The sequence below is a fragment of the Suillus plorans genome (genome assembly GCF_016647745.1).
Source record: "Suillus plorans strain S12 chromosome Unknown HD556scaffold_31, whole genome shotgun sequence".
In the NCBI taxonomy this organism is placed as follows: domain Eukaryota; kingdom Fungi; phylum Basidiomycota; class Agaricomycetes; order Boletales; family Suillaceae; genus Suillus; species Suillus plorans.
In genome coordinates, this window is record NW_024537415.1 from 116,275 (window position 1) to 134,379 (window position 18,105).

Sequence of the window (18,105 nt, forward strand, 5' to 3'; positions counted from 1 at the left end):
ATAAACCATCACCTCACGGCCTATAAGGTTGCAGGAAGGATGCTGTCCGACGGTAGTACGAGAGGGAAATTGTTTGAAGGCGAGGGTCGATGATAGTCTACGAAATCGTCAGTGATGCGGTGCCATAGCTCACCTCAGATAAGCCACGACATGGGAAACATGCTAACCTCTCTGTCCGAATCACACGATAATGATAGGTGATACATCCCGCACATCGCCTTCGCTCGTCGACAAGTACGACCTATGACTTACTGTCCGTCCTTCAACGAATCGCGTCTACATTGACATACCCTTCTTCCTCGGCTTCAAATTGGTGTTTTCTTTGCTTGGTGTTGAGATTCGAGAGAGAGATTAAAGCTATGTACTTAGGATCTTCGTCACCAAAAGACAAGAAATATGAATGGAAAACATAAACTGCGGTGGAATATAGTGCTCACCTATACATCAGGTGCTTCAACATCACCAGGCACAAAAACGACACGAGCAGAGCAATGACATTTTGAACCCTCCCATGGTCTTAGGACAAGTCCTTCAAGATCCAGCTCCATGGGACAGGATACCACAGTGCGGATGCAAACAAGCTGTCGGAGGCCGAGGATGAATACTATTAACTACATCCGATCATGAGGCCCTGGAAATCGTTACAATGAATGATCGGATGCTAGAGTGAAAACACACTGCAGCTTCGAGGGAGAGAGGTTAACAGTTGAAACTGCGGCCAACAGTATTGATGCGCTGGATTTGTAACTGAGAAACAGGAAATCATTCATGACGGCTACACTGCTGAACTGGAGGGGATCGTGGTACTGATGTTGAATGCTTACAGAAGCAAGTTCTCCAGAACTGCCAGCGAGATGCAACAGGAGGCTGGTAAGTCAGCGGGACCACATTAAATTCAGCAATCAGGAAGCTGCAGCACGAACATCAGCAAAGCGGGGAATGGGAAGATCGTGAAGACCCGTTATGAAATACCTGGCCATGTTACGAAACACATGGAAGCCAGACCGAAAAGATTGATTGTGCGCAACATTAGTAAAACAATTGTCAGGTACATAGCACAGTTGCACGCGTTTGGATTCTGGAAAGAAAGAAATTCCTGATTTGTATACCACAACAAAAACGGAACCTGTGGAAACACACTGTTGTAGGTTGCAGTCCTGGTGAAGATTATACAAGATAAAGAGAATAGGAATGGTACAAATGACGAATCAAGTGTGTTTTGAAGTGCGCATATTGTCCAGCTTGCACTTGGTGTCATGAATGTGGTGGACAGTGGGACACTGTTTCTCACGCCTACTGCGCTCCGTGTACAACAGGGACAAACAACACAGCTTTCCTACTATATGGGAGTGGGCACAACAAACAAAAGGGTCGATCGAGCAACGAAGCTGATGGGCGCAAATTTAAGGGTTTTAAGATAATGAAACCTATGCTTATGAGGTGCGCATAAGCAACGTATATATGGCTGTTATGCGAGCGCAATTTCAAGGGTTTTAAGCCGTTGCTTTTATGGTCGATCCTTGAGTGAGTTGTTATTGAAAAGGCTGAGAAACGCGTCTCTGGGGCTCGACCGCCCTTTTGCGCTATGCTTTTTCCTGATTTTCAGTCGAAAGTCCATGCGGCCTCTGGCTCGTGGGTCTAGTACGCTGATTTTCTGACTGGCTTTGCTTTGACCGAGTCGTTGATGCGCCTGCTTAGCGGGATGAACCGGCTTGGGACGGCGAATTTTGGCCTGACGTTCGCGAGTCTTTTGGACTCGTCGTCTACGAAGTCGAATGCGTCCCTTTCGAGGATTGCGTTTGCGATGCGCGAAGGATGTGGATTGATTGCCGATGGCTAAGCCTGAGAATATCAACCGCTCGAGGATCCGCCGCGACTGCGCTAGTCTTTTAGGCGTGCCGGTCGCTGGTAGTCCTCATCGAAGGCCGCGATCTTCGTCTTTCGAGACGAGGAGAAGCTGGTCTGAAATGTGTGAGAACGGGAAACAAGGAGGAGATCCGTCCGACCGTCCGAGGAACCGTGAAGCAAGTACTCTAGGGGAACGCCGATGGTATACGAAGACGGTCGTCGGGTCTTTCTAGTCGACGAAAAGGTTTGCGAAAACTCCGACCTCTACGCGGCTTCGCTTAAGTGCGAGGTCCTGAGGAGCTGGCGCTTTAGGGCGTCGTTGGAACTAGTAGTTATGAGACCTTCCAGGTTCCGTTCCACCAACAAAAACGGCATTCCTAGGTTTTCCCACGGTCCAAAAGGGGCCATCACCTGGCCTTTGCGGCACCAACATGGCTTTCCAAAATTGGAAAAAAACCTGGCCTTCTCAGACGGCCGCCCTACACATGGCTTCCAAAATTGGAAAACATACCATGCAATGCAACAAAATCTCAGAATATACTGGTGGTACTCTCAGACTGCCGCCATGCATGCCCTTCATATAACTCCTCTCAACCACTCTCAGACTGCCTTCCCATGCCTCTAATTTAAAAATGTCTGGCCCCACCACCGCCACCTTGTTCTTTCACAAAAAAAATGACCCTGTCCACGGTGGCAATCTAAGACTGCCACTGGATGAGTAAAAAAAAAAAAAAGATGAACATGTAAACACTTTTACAACACCACCTTTGCTCTCACAAAAAAATGACCCTGTCCACGGTGGCAATCTACGACTGCCAGCAGTGTCATCAGATCATGCATGCAGCAGCACTCCTGTGGCATCAAAGCCCAAAGATAAGTGGGGAGCAGAAAGAAAAAACGCCATGTCTCCAGTGGCACTCTTGGACTGCCATGGTGCACATGATGAATAAAGTAATCATCCGCCCATAGCGAAGGCATAAAAGTCGATGACGGTTCCCTTTTTAAAGTTACGAGCGCATATGGGTGCTGGTAACACAGCAATGTTCAATTCAAAAATGAAAAAGCTGACATTTCAGAGACTTGATTGGCTGTAACACTCGTGCTCGCACTTGCTCTCCACTATACATAAAAAGGCCCTGCCCACAGTGGCACTCTCAGACTGCCATCCATGGGCAGGCTCTGATGTAAAATGTCCGGCATCTCCAACCTGCCTCGTGCTTGCACAAACAAATGATCCTGTCCACGGTGGCAATCTAGGACTGCCACACTGTGAATGAGATATAATTGTTTCATCACATTAAAAAAAAAGTCGATGATAGTTTTTGAATGAGGATGTTTGGGCTTCGCCACTGACTGTCTTTGGGACTGTCGTTGTGCATATTCTATCCCTCCCCCCTTGTCTGCTTCTGGCATGCACCATCGTTTACGTCTACCTCCCCACAATTCAGACAGTTGAAGAACTTCTTCAGGTGCACCCTCGTCTGCCTCCCCACAATTCCCTTTATCTCCTTCGGTGCAGTTCCAGGTTCAAAATGACCCTGTCCACAGTGGCAATCTAGGACTGCCACTTGGTGAATAAAGTAAACATCCGCCTGTAGCTATCAAACACAAGGTAGGCATAAAAGTCGATGTTGGCTCCTTGTTAAAGTTACGAGTGCATATAACAACAGCAATGTTCAATTCAAAAATGAAAAAGCTGACATTCCAGAGACTTGAAGATAACACTCATGCTCACACTTGCTCTCCACTGTACATAAAAAGGCCCTGCCCACAGTGGCACTCTCAGACTGCCATCCATGGGCATGCTCTGATTTGAAATGTCTGCCACCCCAACCTGCCTCGTGCTTGCACAAAAAAATGCTCCTGTCCATGGTGGCAATCTAGGACTGCCACTGTGAAATGAAAAACTTTGCAGTTTACAATATAATTGTTTCATCATTAAAGAAAAGTCGATGATAGTTTTGAATTGAGGATGTTTGTGCTTCACCACTGTAATGTGCACTCACAAACAAGAGTAAGCAATAAAAAATGACCCTGCCCCACAGTGGCACTCTGGGACTGTCATTGTGCATATTCTATCCCTCCCTTCTCTCTCCTATCTCCCACCACTATTGGATCTTGCACACAGCAGCCCTCTCAGACTGCCACTCATGCATGCCCTTACTATTCCCTCAGAAAATAGCAATCCAATAAATACTTTACACCTGCCCGCATTGGAAAGCCAAAGAAAATTAAAAAAAGCCACCCCTAAAACAAGTTGCGCAACATGAATCTATTTTTCAGTCTGCCCAGGGAAGAAATAAAGATAAACAAGGTAAGGCTAGTGGCACATGCATCACTCTATGTCTCTTCTCAAAAAATAATACTGTCCACAGCAACACACTAAGACTATCACAGTAAATCAAACATAAATTTCAAATGAGGATGTACCCACCACCCCCACAGTGGCATTCTAAGACTGACATCTATGCATGCTCTCATTGAACCCCTTGGCGTTACTTATTTACCTTTCTACCTCCGAGTAGGAGGAGGTCATTAGATATTTGTAGTTCTTCATTGAATTCCGCAAATATCATCCTTTCCTTATCCGAAACACTCCGAAAACACTGACAGTAACCCACCATTCGCTATCCTCGACATCAGTTACATCCCCGACACTAATCCGACATAACCCGACAAAACCCGCTAACCCAAAACCCAAAAACATCGGACCCAACATTTTTACCTTCGGACTTTGTTTCCCATGCTTCGGACTATCTTCCTTTTCATATAACTGATTATTCTAATACCTTACAGCGAACCCCTCAGGTTGAACACACTTGTCTTGCAAGTATAGCAGACTAGGCTGTGCAGACCACAACATTTTTAAATTGCTGATTACTTACTTCGTGTAGTCTTCCAGCAATTGTTGTCTCGTTACAACCTACCACGAGTTAGTGAAATCACAACTGTCATCCTAGGAGATGGGACTGAGACATCTGACTCCCGTGATGTTGTGCTTTATGTCTTATTCTTTCCCCATGGAGAGGATGGTTGGCACTGGGATCTCAAGATGCATCAATCTGACTCAACAACGTCACAACCTACCACGAGTTAGTGAAATCACAACTGTCATCCCAGGAGATGGGACTGAGACATCTGACTCCCGTGATGTTGTGCTCCATCAAAGGGCAGGTCCACTCCAGTGAATTCACAATGGACCCTGTTCATATGCATGTCTTCATTATGTCTTATTCTTTCCCCATGGAGAGGATGGTTGGCACTGGGATCTCAAGATGCATCAATCTGACAAGGCCAATCCGAAACGCCTGTCACAAGCTCCATCAGCAAATCATTGAGTTCCTTTTTGTCCCTTAATTTCCTTAACAAATTTACTAAGGTGGCTAAGGAGAATAAGGACTATTAAGAAGTGATTTTGTACTTAATTATATTTATTCTAAGGCACATGGTGGCTGCAAGTCAGCCCAAGGAGAATTAAGGAGATTACTTGTGTGCCTGAACTTTCTTGAATACACCACTTTCTAGTATTTTGCTTATGACTCACTAGGATCTTAACCAAAAAATGTCATGAGACTATGGATAGACTACCCTTGACAAGGGTTACAACTTTGATTTTCTTTGAAAAAATTTAGTCTACTGGTAAAGCTGCTTGACAGTTTGAGAATTGATCATGTGATCTTGGCTGGGTCAGCTGGATGGTCAAGAGTTCAAACCAGCTCTGTGGTAGAAAATAAAGTGCACTTTTTAACATCACTTTGATTGCCTTAAGTCGAACAACAGAAGGCTCTCAATCAAATTCCCCGCTTGAATTTTGAGCAAGCTCATGCTTACAACCAAATCATTGAATCCATTGAGCAGCAGCATGGAACAACATTTTTCCTCAACGGACCAGGTGGAACAGGCAAAACATTTGTCTACAAGACAGTTTGCCACAAAGTGTGAGCTGAAGGATGGATCGTACTTTGTGTTGCTTCATCTGTTATTGCAGCACTACTCTTGCCAGGTGGATGCACTACACACTCCATGTTCAAAATTCCAATTGAGGGTCTTAACGAGAATTCGGTGTGCAATAATCCCAAGGAAGGTCTACTGGCAGAGCTACTCTGAATCACATGTCTCATCGTTTGGGATGAACTTCCAATGCAGCATCGAAATGCACCTGAAGCTGTAGATCCTACATGTCGCGATATTAGAAATTCAGACAGGCCATTTGGTGGAATTACAGTGGTCTTCGGTGGTGATTTTTTACAAATACTTCCAGTTGTGCCATGAGTAACATGTGAAGACACCATCAGCGCTTCCATCCAGTGTTCATACATCTGGCGGAATATTAAAATTTTGAAGATCAAGCAGAATATGCGGCTTGAAAATAGTGCAGATAACCAGGTGTTTGCACAATGGCTCCTTGATGTCGGGCATAGACAAAATCTGCAGGACGACAACACCATTGCGCTGCCACCCACCATGGTCACACACCAACTCAACTCATTGATTACCATGATTTATGATGGCATTGATAGCCTTCAACCTCCACCTGTCGACTACTTCAAAAACCAAACCATTCTTGCTGCACGGAATGATGATGTTGCCACTGTGCATACAGAGTTGCTGGGCAGAATGAAAAAACACAAGACTTGGCATTTGTCATGAAGAGGAGACAGTTTCCTGTTCAGTTAGCATTTGCGATGACTATAAACAAGTCACAAGGGCAATTAGTAAAATATGTTGGATTGGATCTTCGAGCACTGGTGTTCAGCCACGGTCAGTTGTATGTGGCTCTCTCATGTGCAACAAGCCAGCAGTGCATCAAAATTCTATTCCCACCAGATGCGCACGAAATGACAACTTTAAATGTTGTTTATCCTGAGGTACTGACTTGGTAGGTTTTTCACCACACTGTCTGAAATTCATCAGAAATGATATCCTTTCCAGATTTACTCACATTGTTGGAATTACCATGGGCGGATGTTATTTCTTGCTCAATGTTCAATTTTACTGAGTGATGCTCATTTTATGCAAAGAATCTGCGAACCCATGGTTTCAAAGACAAGATCTAAATATGATGATCATGCTGCATGGCGCTCCCGAATACCCACAATCAACAGCTCTCGAATGTTCTGCAAAATTCTATCAAGATCCCATGCACCCATGTAACCAAATCCCACCAGAATATATAAACCATCATGCATCATGTCTGGTGAGCATTCCATCCAGCTTCTATATTACTCATAGTATCTCACAGAAGAATCTATCTCAATACCTCATGTCAAACTCCAGTGCAAGTTCTGCCACCATAACTGCTGTGGCCATCTTCAGATTTTGTGAGGGTCAAGGAAGGGCTCTAATTTTTGATGCTCAGATATATCTAGGTAATGCCTGACCTCCACTGTTGGTTGCATTGAAGTACTTCAATGCCGAAAACCACATTTTTGATCCAGTTGGGTTCTACATTGTGATTGCGAGGGTAAGTGTTCTTATTTACTATCATCTCATCTGTCGTAGCACAAACTAATTTGTAGATCGCGAAAATAGAACCAAGTACAAACATTAGTCTTAAAGACCCAAAATGAGAGGCATACTTTGATTTGGTCGGAGATGTGGTCAGGGTACATCTCAGGGTACGTCTCACTATATGCATGATATGGCTGTTGGGCCTGATTTTGTCTTTTTCCTGCACAGTTGATTCTGGTCGCAAAGGATGATGTTTCATCCCTCTACATACCTTACATTGAGCTCTGTGGAGAGTATTGATGATCTTACAGGCACATTTTCTATTGATGCACATCAATATATCCATGCCTATGAAGCAACTCCACCCAGACTTCCGGAATATCAAGGTCCAATCAAGTTTTTAAATCTGTCATGCCTGTTAAATGTGCCTTTCCAAACACAGCGAGGTGGACAAAGTCAGGCAAGAAGCTCATGCCACAGCCGCATTGCTATGTCTCAGTCACCGGATTTATCACTGGAGGGAAGGTCAAATCTGTTGCGGGATCAGAGCAAACGAAGAGATTCACTGTTGAAGTTGACTCAATTGTATTCCTAGGGTGCCCTGTTGTTACGAAGTCCTTGGGTAACATCACAAGTCATGGTATGTACATACTACTATATCACACTGACTTTGTTCTAACAGATACTAGGTCCTTCTTCTAGCGGAACACCAAGCAAACCTGGGATGAAATTTGACTTCTCCCAGGTTGCGTGGCCAGCGAAGTGCCAAAGGACTGAAGAGGATATTAATTAGTAGACTACACCATGGTCACATTTTTTATGTTGTCACAGTACGATATATGAAAAAATTTCATGTTTGTTTTCAAGCACAACTGAGTGGCATAGCCATGGGTCACTGCTAGTAACTTATGATTTTATATTTAGATGTATCATAATGAGTTTTATTTGTCAGCTCTACCTGGTCATATCAATTCTGGGTTGATTTCCTAATGAAGCTTCAAGTGCTTATTGATTAAACTAAGGATGATGATGATTGAGCATAAAATCTGTGTTGTATGATGATATCCTCATGCTCCATATGATGAGTGGGACTTGATAATGCATCTGAGGCATATCCAGAAAGTAATATCTGTTGGCAACAGAGGATAGTCGGAACAATGCACAGTATGTCTCTACTTCAGCCTGTCACTATTCATACTCAATAACTCATGATTAAATATCCCCTGCACACACAATACGACATCCTTGAAGGGTGTCAGAGAGCCAAGCTAGCTGTTCAATTGTATGTTTCACACGGATTCATATACCACCAGGAGATTCTATACCAAAGTGGGCAGGCTGAGCACAACTATAAGGTTTGCTTTCTCTATATCACACTTATTTATTGAGCCTGACGTCCTGACCTCATCACATGTGATTTCTGAAGCAACCACTTTTGGTCTCTGATAGCCTCAGGTCCATCTCAAGGGTTAAACTTGCAGACCTTGTCATCTTCCTGCTTGGCTTTGACCTATTGTAGGATAATATCTGTTACATATGGAATCTTGGGTCTGCAATGGACAGATACAGTGGGATGTGGAGACCATAGAGGAGGTTTGGCCTGTCAAGGGAAAGCAGGTGCTTATGCTGTTCAATGCAAAGTAAGAACAGAATACAACTTTGTAGCGGAAGTTGAAGATGCATAGTGAGATTCACATTGGTCCGTTTACTGAGGCCTGAGTCAATATAAGGACATAGTTGTGTAATGGACCTGATTTGTCTAATGAGATCCCTTGGAAATAAGACAAAATCTGATCAGCTAATTTGTTTGACAGGACTAGCAGGTCTGCTGTCAGTCAACCAGTCAAATCAGAGAAATACAGGTTTCCTAATACTGTACCAATGCAATCAATTCAACAGTCATGCATCACACCGACTGATGTTGGTGTCGAAAATACACCTGACCTTCCCAATAAGTAACTATAATAATAATGGGCGGTGACGTGCCTCGCCAACTATTAAATTAGTTGATTCTCTTGAATCCCAACACCAGCGATAAATCCTGCCCCAAATACTGCAGGACGCCCTTGTAATATATCTGGGTATAAGGCTCGGCACAGTACACTGGGGGGCAATTCGGGTAAGTACGTTCTGTCCCATTTTAGCCGACAACCCCCGCTTCTTCGCTAAACCTCCCGCTTCCTCCTATGAACTATTCTCACACCCTTCTCTTCCGCTCCTCATCATCCTCTTCAACTTACTTCGAGCTTTTGCATGCCCATTGTGATCCTACTCGATGTCTAACCATGGTTCCTCCTTCAAAAAGGCCTCTGGCTTGTCTAGGGCCTCCATTAGGCATAGATACCGCGGTTTCAGTCGTCAGACCATGCTGTTATCAGCCAACAAGCAAGGTGAACGGATTGAAGCATCTCAAAACAAGCGAAGACAGGACATTTCTGGTGAGCGTTCACTTTTTTTTGTAATATATGAGCCCTTAAACATAGATTAGAGATGTCTTCTGTAGACCACGAGATAGTCAACACTCATGAGCACAGCAGTACCATAATCACACCTACCACAATACATGCAAGGGCTCATCATGTTCACGCTAATGCATACATCAGTATGGCTCCCCTTATCTCGGTATGTTGCGTGCACCAGCCTTCACGATCAATGACCCTCACTCAGTGTCCATGTTGCGCTGTGGGTATAGTCTCAAAGGGCTCATCGTGTTCACGCTAACACAGACATCAGTATAGCTCTCCTTGTCTCGGTACCTTGTGTGTGTCAGCCTTCACGATCGATGACCCTCACTCAGCGTCCACATTGTGCTATGGGTATCGTCTCAAATGCAGTCCCAGGACCTGCACTTCTTTTGACCAGAATTACGATTTTGCTATGGGTGCACCTCGCCGTGGATGAGATGATACCTGCACAAGGTCTCCATAGAGTTGATGTAGTACAAGCTCCTTCGTTAATAACAATAAAATTTTCATTCTACCAGTATACGAAGCCCACAAGTCAAGAGTAAATGTAAGGAAAATCAAAACTAAGGGAAGTTAAATTCGGGCATCGCAAAATTGAAGTCAGGAATATGACCACTGGCGACCATGGAGTTTAACCTTTCGAGAACTTGGTCCAAATCAATGTCAGTAGAATGATCATCAATGTTAGCAAATGCAGTTCCAGGAACAGATGAAGTAGAAGTAGAAGGCTCAGTAACCAAAGGCGCCAAAATGGACGAAGTAGAAGTAGAAGGTTCATTAATTGTAGCTCCAGAAGCAGACAAAGTAGAAGTAGAAGGCTCGGTGACCGAAGGCGCCGAAATAGATATGGAAGTGTCAGATGGAGTGGATGGAGTGGATGGAGTGTGTGGTGTGCTATCACGCTCCTCATCACTCTCAATGGTATCCGCGCTCTTGTATGCCTTCTTCCGATGTGTAGAAGGGTTGTCCGAGGTATGGGCACGCTTCTTGCCCTTGTCAGAGCGCTGACGACGGGTGCGCTCAATAATCTCTCCACCATCAATCTTCTGGAGGCATTCTTGAAGAAGCCTTTCATATTCTTCCTCCTCCAGGTATCTCCATTTAATGGCACCGCTTTCCCACTTGTTGAGGAGCATCCTAAGCTCTGAAAGAGCGCTAGAAGCTTCACTCAAGTTCTTGAAAGGGATAGTCGAGGGCCAGCCCTCACAGACGACGTTGTAGCGTTGAACAGTATTGCGCCAATACTCTGTCCATTGCATTGTGGCCTTTGGAATACCGGTAATATCCTCTGAAGATAATTGTTAGAATACAACGAGTTCAAATATCAAATGACTTATGAAGTTTCTGATTGATGATGCGTCTGATTTCACTGCGAACCTTCGAACAACAGTCTTTATGATTTCTGGCTGCACCTGCCAGAATATTATAAGTGTTTGATATTGAAATATTAACGAAAAAGTCACCTCGCATGCCTTGCATGGCATAGCCTTCCATCTTACTCACAAGGTCTTGATTGTCGATGCTCATCGTCGACTCCATGAAATCGTTGACGCCTTCAGTGGCAAATATGATACCTTTTAGCGCGAGGTTAGTAGAGCCTCGCGCTGAGTAAAAAATTGTTTCGACACCAGTGCGGCATCGAAGCTTAATCAACTGATTTGATATCAGGCACCTTGTAAACTTAAGAAAAAAAGAAAATAATACCTCATTTTCAATGGCCTTCAGAGTTAGGGTGACATCGTTGATCGTTGATCCTTGACTTGGACGATACTCTTATACCCTTGGTCTTGTGCTCCCTGCTCTTGTCATATTCATTGATTAGACAGTCCTTTTCTTCTTGTGAGAGCTCACGGTACTCATCCGTATAGTCGTGTAGAAGGCTTTGCAAGACGGCTTTTCCGGAGCCTGCTTGAGCAAAAACTCACCATTAGTTATTTGAACAAAGAACAATAATATAACATACAATTTTCGTCCTTCACCTGCTGATGTTTCTTCCAACAAAATGCATTCCATGGGCTTGACTTTGTATGCTTGAAGCACAATGCAGCATGGCCTACATACAAGTCATTTTGCACGCGTCGGATGCTCTTGTGGTGAGAGGATGCGATTGTCTTCACAGATTCATCGATGCGGAGCCAGGCCTCATCAAGTGCCGCCTTGAAAACTCGGGACTTCTGGCAACGTTGTGCTGTAAGAAGAGCTCTCACCTCCTTGCTGAGGCGGACCTTCGGACGAATTCGTGCCAAGTGTTGCACATGCTTCTTTGCTGTGGTGAGGGTCTGACTAACCATAGCATTGGGCTGCAGGCAAAAGAATCCATTGATGAGTACTTTATAAATGGTGAATTTGCGAAATAAAATATCAACAAGGTCAAAAAACCAACGGGAATCTACATACAAAATAAATGTAAAAATATTGTAAATGAAGAATATGCGCCGGTGTGCACACTTGCCAAAATGACAGGTAACTGTTCTAGAAGATTAAGACAAGACCAAAGAAGTAAAGCACGCAAATGAAAACGAGAGCACCAAGCACCTTGAGAACCACAGAAAGTAGTGCTGAAATCTACAGCGTGTGATCAGATTTAATGCCAAGATATTGTGAAGTGTTACCTTATGCACGCTGTCCATCTGAGGGACATTAAAATCCACATGGAGTGCCACCATTAAATTTGAGGCCTGCTCGTAGGTAAAATCCCACTTGGGGGACCTTAGGACAGTTTCCCAACGGCTACTGCGCACAGTGGCAATGAGCTCATGGAGCCTCGGGATTGTTTGGTCCCCGATCTTAAACCGATCAAGTACAGCGTCTGTGTTGGGCCCAATGCTGATCAGTGGGGGACCAAAAACCTTGTCATCTGAACCGCTGGGACTCTTTGTGTGAAGCGAAAAGGCCTCGGCATTTCGACGACGTTGCTTGATCTTGGTGGCTCCAGTGGCCAAAGTCGTAGCCTGCTTTACAGCTGATGACTTGGATGGTGTGGAAGATTCTGCAGCAAGAACAAACTCGTGCTGGAGTTGTGCAGGAGCATGAGCTGAACATTGAATACGAACACTGGTGGCACATAAGGGCGCAGGTAGGAACGGGGACACAGTTGGGTTCACCGGAGTTGCAGGAACTGTGGCAGCATAGTATCACATATCGGCAGACAAGGAAAAAAACTTACAGCGATGTGGAGGTGTGATCTCCTCCTTGCAGCAACGCTCCATAAAGCGCTTGATATGAGGCACCGCAAATTCCTGGCAGAATGCCTGCACGAGGACTGAAACATCTCCTCCAATTTGCTCAGATGCCTCATGCAGTTCTCGTGGAGTGACATAAAGATCGACCGCAATACGTTCAGGAGTGATGGTTCCTGTGATGTGAGAGCCCGGGCAATGAATGAGAAGGGAGAAACCACCATCGAGACAATCTTGAGTGGTGAGCTAAAACAGCAGTAAGAAATTTAGGCTCGAGCATCAATATAAAATACATACTGCATCAAATACATCTTCAAGTGCTGCGTCAACGAATTCGGCATGTGTGATGCTCCGCTTTTCTGTGGATGCCACAGTATCATTAAAAGCTATGTATTTGGGATGGAGACCGTTTGGTGTCCAGGTGTGGTAGTGCGTGCCATCAAGATGTGACTGGCTTCTGAGTAGAGCGCGAGCTGCAGCTTGGCGATCTGTGTTGCTGAATCCCAGTGTGAAGTTCATGTTAGAGTAAAGTGCTGCTGTCCCAGCAAGTGTGAAGCGTGGAGGATTTGAGCTGATATCAAGTGGAAGATCAGCAGGCTTTGACTTTGAACGAATTGATGGACTCATAGCGGCAGGTTGAAAATGGGGTGTGAAGAGTGGTTCAGAAGTTCGAATAAAGTACAACTGGCGCCCATCTGCAGTTATATAGTAAGGTATCATTCTCGTCATACCAAAAAGATATGTATAACGCACCTTCAAGTTGAGTTCTGGTTATGTGCTCAATATACAAAGAACACAAGCGCTGCAGGTTTGATGTAGAGGTGTCCAAGACTCCAAGTTGAACTCGCATAATTGGAATGGTGGCACTGTCAACCGTTCAAATGATTGTCATGACTTAAGTTATCCTGAATTCTCACTCTTGTCCAATCCTTAAGTTAGTATGCTAATTTGTTTCTCTAGCTACTGCTATTATATAGCGTCCTCAGCCGATGTATTACTAGCTACTAGTCTTCTACCTCGTCTTATCCCTACTTCAAGGACAAACACGCAAATTCGTCCAAGAAGATGCATTTCATGTGAAAGGATGTAGAAGTATACTTGCGTAATATACGGATGAACGACTCAGTTGGATGTAGGATATAGCACAGCAGTTTTTGTTTGAAGGAAATAATGACTAGAATGGAGTGATAAGAGGATACATGTCTCGAAGATGCATTTCATGTGAAAGCATGTAGAAGTATACTTGCGTAAACGACTCAGTTGGATGTAGGATATAAGAAGTATACATGCGTAAACGACTCAGTTGGATGTAGGATATAGCACAGCAGCTTTTGTTTGAAGGAAATAATGAGAATGGAGTGGTAAGAGAATACATGTCTCGACTAATCTACAATGGTTGATATGTAATCTGCAATGTCCTGGGTAGTCTGAATTTCCTCTTCGTGTTCGAGAACATTGGTAGCGTACTCGGATGTGATATCAGTAATGTCATGATCTGCTAGTCAGCATATGTATGTGATAATTGTGTTCAAGCAAAAAAGCACACACCAGACAACCTATCCTCCCCCAAACAGTCACTTACACCAGGCTCATTTTCTGCCAAAGAGCCAAACCGTCATCCAATACCTCGAATACCTGAGAAGCCGGGTTGCGATTCAATCTGATCTAGCCGGAACAAGTGCACACAATTAACTGCTGAACGGAGTTTCCAGCGCTTCTGCAGTTCCCAACCTAGTGCAGGATGTGACTTGAGAAGGGTATTCACAGCCGCAGTCACTTGTGTGTCTTCATCATGTATGGCAGTCCGCAGGCAACGAACTTCAATGTTGAGGCGCTGAATCTCCTCATGTGCTCGACGGAGCTTGAAGAATTTGACAGAAGCTTCTCGATATGCAGGCTTTAACCAATCAACTTCATGAATGTCGGTGTGAGAATATCAGAGGAGATCAAACTCTCCGAGGAAGCTGTAGTCAGCTATATCCTTCCACGATAACTGTGGCCAGGTGGGATCAAGGGCAGCAGCCTGAAGATTATACTTGTTGATGGCATTCCGAATTGCGTCCGAGCGTCTCTGCAATGCTTTTCCGATTTGTTGCCTTAACTTGTATCCTGCCAACAATGATTAGCTTCTGTTGACAACAATAATGTTATATTACCTGTTCCAGAAAGCGAGAGTTTGGACAACTCAAATAGATGCATCACAACAAGACGCTCTAACTCATCAAGAGCAACATGATACTTCTGCAGCGACGCCTCTTCCTTGTATTTCTTATAATTGTCACCACCTACCGTCCAGTGTTCTTCTATCGCAAGCTGATTTTCAATATGGCTGGTGAAGGCCTCAGCGTTCTGGAGCTTAGTGTAAGCTGTATCGACTCGAATTCGTGCTTGAGTGATAGCGGTATTGATTTGATGTAGGTTGCTAATGGCGATATTAGTCAGAGCTTGATTGGCCACTTCTCGAGCTCTGATCCAATCTGACCTTTTATAATCTAATTAATAGTGAAACGTGAGAACCGGTAGGACTCACTGTCGTTCAGCTAGCTCATCAAGGACTTGGACATAGCGAATTTGAAGGCGGTCTTGGAGGGGTGGCTCTTTAAGCGATTCAAGGTATGTCCTTTCATCGGCATGGAACTGGATGAAGTCGACATCGGTCAGGTTGAGGGCTTGCTTCACAGCCGAAAGTTCAGCGGTGAGCATGTGTATGAGAGTGAGTGCTTCGTGATAGTGGTTTCATGAAAATTGGCCTATGAATGTGTTAGCGGTGGTATGTAAGGTAAGACAACACTTACTTAATGCTGCATATTTGTCTTCGTCCCAGAAGGCAAAATGTTCTTCGAGTGTTTGATGCCGATGGAATCGAGATGCATGTCTCGTGCTTCATGCAAGTTCGTTTGAAGAGGAGAATATATGTTCACATCCCTCACCCTCGGTCTGTCCGGTTCCCTCAATGTATGTTGGGTGCCAATCTAGCTGGCATCTTCGATTGTGAGCATGACCATGAAACGTGCCAACCATCATGCGCAGATTAAGATTTTGGGCAAGGGGCCAAGACTGCTGTTGCCTAATGTCTTTGCAAATGCACAGCCAATATCGTAGGCGCAGCCACCATTTGCTCCAAAGACAGGCAGCAGCTGACCGATGAGAGCCAAGGGATATTTTGCACTAAAGTTCAAATTAGTGTAATGCTGTCAAAAGATGAAACTTAACGTACAGCTCGCCACTCCGAACCATATCACACACAAGAAGTATAAATCAATGCCGACATGCAGCGATGAAGATGCCAGACTCATCAAAAACAGCAAACATCTTTTTCCGCTGTTCAGGCCCAGCATTCTGCCACCGCTCAGTACAATTGAAGTTTGACTCTGGTACTTGCTGCGCAACTCCATCTTCTCCATTATCCTGTATATCCTGACTTGGCTGGGTCAGCTGTCAAGTTCATGTCAGCTTGCGGTTGCACATACACATATCATGGCATACCCCCGATCTCACTGCATCCTTGAATTTATCAACAGCTGCTTGATCAACCCAGTAATCAGAGCGGGGTTGTCGAGAATCTACTCGTGGGGTAAGGCCGTAGGTCGAAGATGCCCATCTTTTGAGGCTATTATTGCCATTGATGCAGAAAAGCCAGTCAATCGCTTGTGGTGGTTCGTCTTCGAGTTTATAAGAACAACATGGGCAAGCATTTAGCAACCGCCAATTGGGGGTGTTGCGCTTGAGTGCTTCGTTCAAGCAGCGATCAACATGATGTAAAATTTTGAGGTATACGTCATATGCATCCGAAAATTGTGAATTCAGGTATGGTCGATAAGGCATCTATGATACAACATTTGGTACCGAGTAAATTATGACACATAGGAAGGCCTACATTGTGAAGATGGCACAATGCCTTGCATTGTGCCTGGATACTAAAACGTGGACAGGTTCAGTGGTATTGATGATAACTTGCAAGGGTTCGGATGGAAATGGCAACCGTCGGATATAGAGGGGAGCACCCCAAATAACCATGGTAGATGAGCATCTCGTTGGGGTAGTGATGGGAGGTTGGAGGTTGGAAGGACATCCGCTGATGACCTGCAATACGTCAAGAAATTACTATGTAGCTAGAAAAATGTACCAAATATGTCAACTAAGTTGATGTCGGTCAACAAGTTCCCATTACTCCCATCAATAGCCACATTAGCCTCTGGAATACATGGCAAGCCATCCCCACGATCGCATGAACGGTAGTCAAGATAGGCATTGACCAGCCGGTCAAGTTGGTTGCTCCATTGCTCCATTTGAAGCTCTATGTGATCGTGCCGTGTGCGAGAATCAACATAGTGGCTGGGAGTATGAATAGGCAAAACAGTGAACAGGGCTAGGACACACTTACTAACTTGATAAGCTAGCGACTTGCTCTGATAAACCTTCAAACGCTTCATACTCCCCACCTTCATGGCTGATATCGAGACCTTCTTCGCCTGGCGGAGCCGTGTAAGCTTCGTTGTCGATGTCAACACCGGTGTCAGAGACCATGTTTTCAACTATCTCGCGGTCTACAGAAGACATCTCTAATCTATGTTTAAGGGCTCATATATTACAAAAAAAAGTGAACGCTCACCAGAAATGTCCTGTCTTCGCTTGTTTTGAGATGCTTCAATCCGTTCACCTTGCTTGTTGGCTGATAACAGCATGGTCTGACGACTGAAACCGCGGTATCTATGCCTAATGGAGGCCCTAGACAAGCCAGAGGCCTTTTTGAAGGAGGAACCATGGTTAGACATCGAGTAGGATCACAATGGGCATGCAAAAGCTCGAAGTAAGTTGAAGAGGATGATGAGGAGCGGAAGAGAAGGGTGTGAGAATAGTTCATAGGAGGAAGCGGGAGGTTTAGCGAAGAAGCGGGGGTTGTCGGCTAAAATGGGACAGAACGTACTTACCCGAATTGCCCCCTAGTGTACTGTGCCGAGCCTTATACCCAGATATATTACAAGGGCGTCCTGCAGTATTTGGGGCAGGATTTATCGCTGGTGTTGGGATTCAAGAGAATCAACTAATTTAATAGTTGGCGAGGCACGTCACCGCCCATTATTATTATAGTTACTTATTGGGAAGGTCAGGTGCGAAAATAAGTTCTGGTCACAGGTCACAATGAGGTATGTCGAAACCAT

General features: G+C 44.7%; 5 protein-coding genes across 5 annotated transcripts; 1 reads left to right on the forward strand and 4 right to left on the reverse strand.

Annotated features, from left to right (window-relative positions):
- Positions 1–7,111: 7,111 nt before the first annotated feature.
- Positions 7,112–8,092, forward strand: HD556DRAFT_1308714 (uncharacterized protein; the record flags this gene model as incomplete). Its single annotated transcript, XM_041300179.1, has 6 exons — positions 7,112–7,217; positions 7,287–7,312; positions 7,381–7,466; positions 7,546–7,685; positions 7,742–7,939; positions 7,989–8,092. The coding sequence occupies 6 exons, from the start codon at positions 7,112–7,114 to the stop codon at positions 8,090–8,092; spliced, it is 660 nt and encodes a 219-aa protein (XP_041159729.1).
- A 2,235-nt stretch (positions 8,093–10,327) lies between these two features.
- HD556DRAFT_1443705 (uncharacterized protein) lies at positions 10,328–13,570 on the reverse strand (the record flags this gene model as incomplete). The annotated part of the gene is made up of 10 exons (XM_041306653.1): positions 10,328–11,052; positions 11,228–11,417; positions 11,469–11,483; positions 11,536–11,669; positions 11,728–12,093; positions 12,162–12,231; positions 12,300–12,329; positions 12,377–12,882; positions 12,931–13,189; positions 13,241–13,570. 10 exons carry the CDS (start codon positions 13,568–13,570, stop codon positions 10,328–10,330), a joined length of 2,625 nt encoding a protein of 874 aa, XP_041159730.1.
- A 1,309-nt stretch (positions 13,571–14,879) lies between these two features.
- HD556DRAFT_1443706 (uncharacterized protein) lies at positions 14,880–15,646 on the reverse strand (the record flags this gene model as incomplete). Its single annotated transcript, XM_041306654.1, has 3 exons — positions 14,880–15,052; positions 15,100–15,425; positions 15,474–15,646. The coding sequence occupies 3 exons, from the start codon at positions 15,644–15,646 to the stop codon at positions 14,880–14,882; spliced, it is 672 nt and encodes a 223-aa protein (XP_041159731.1).
- Positions 15,647–16,201: 555 nt separating this feature from the next.
- On the reverse strand, positions 16,202–16,768 carry HD556DRAFT_1443707 (uncharacterized protein; the record flags this gene model as incomplete). The annotated part of the gene is made up of 2 exons (XM_041306655.1): positions 16,202–16,378; positions 16,430–16,768. The coding sequence occupies 2 exons, from the start codon at positions 16,766–16,768 to the stop codon at positions 16,202–16,204; spliced, it is 516 nt and encodes a 171-aa protein (XP_041159732.1).
- A 109-nt stretch (positions 16,769–16,877) lies between these two features.
- On the reverse strand, positions 16,878–17,470 carry HD556DRAFT_1238113 (uncharacterized protein; the record flags this gene model as incomplete). Its single annotated transcript, XM_041297954.1, has 3 exons — positions 16,878–17,026; positions 17,070–17,278; positions 17,328–17,470. 3 exons carry the CDS (start codon positions 17,468–17,470, stop codon positions 16,878–16,880), a joined length of 501 nt encoding a protein of 166 aa, XP_041159733.1.
- Between the last annotated feature and the right edge of the window lie 635 nt (positions 17,471–18,105).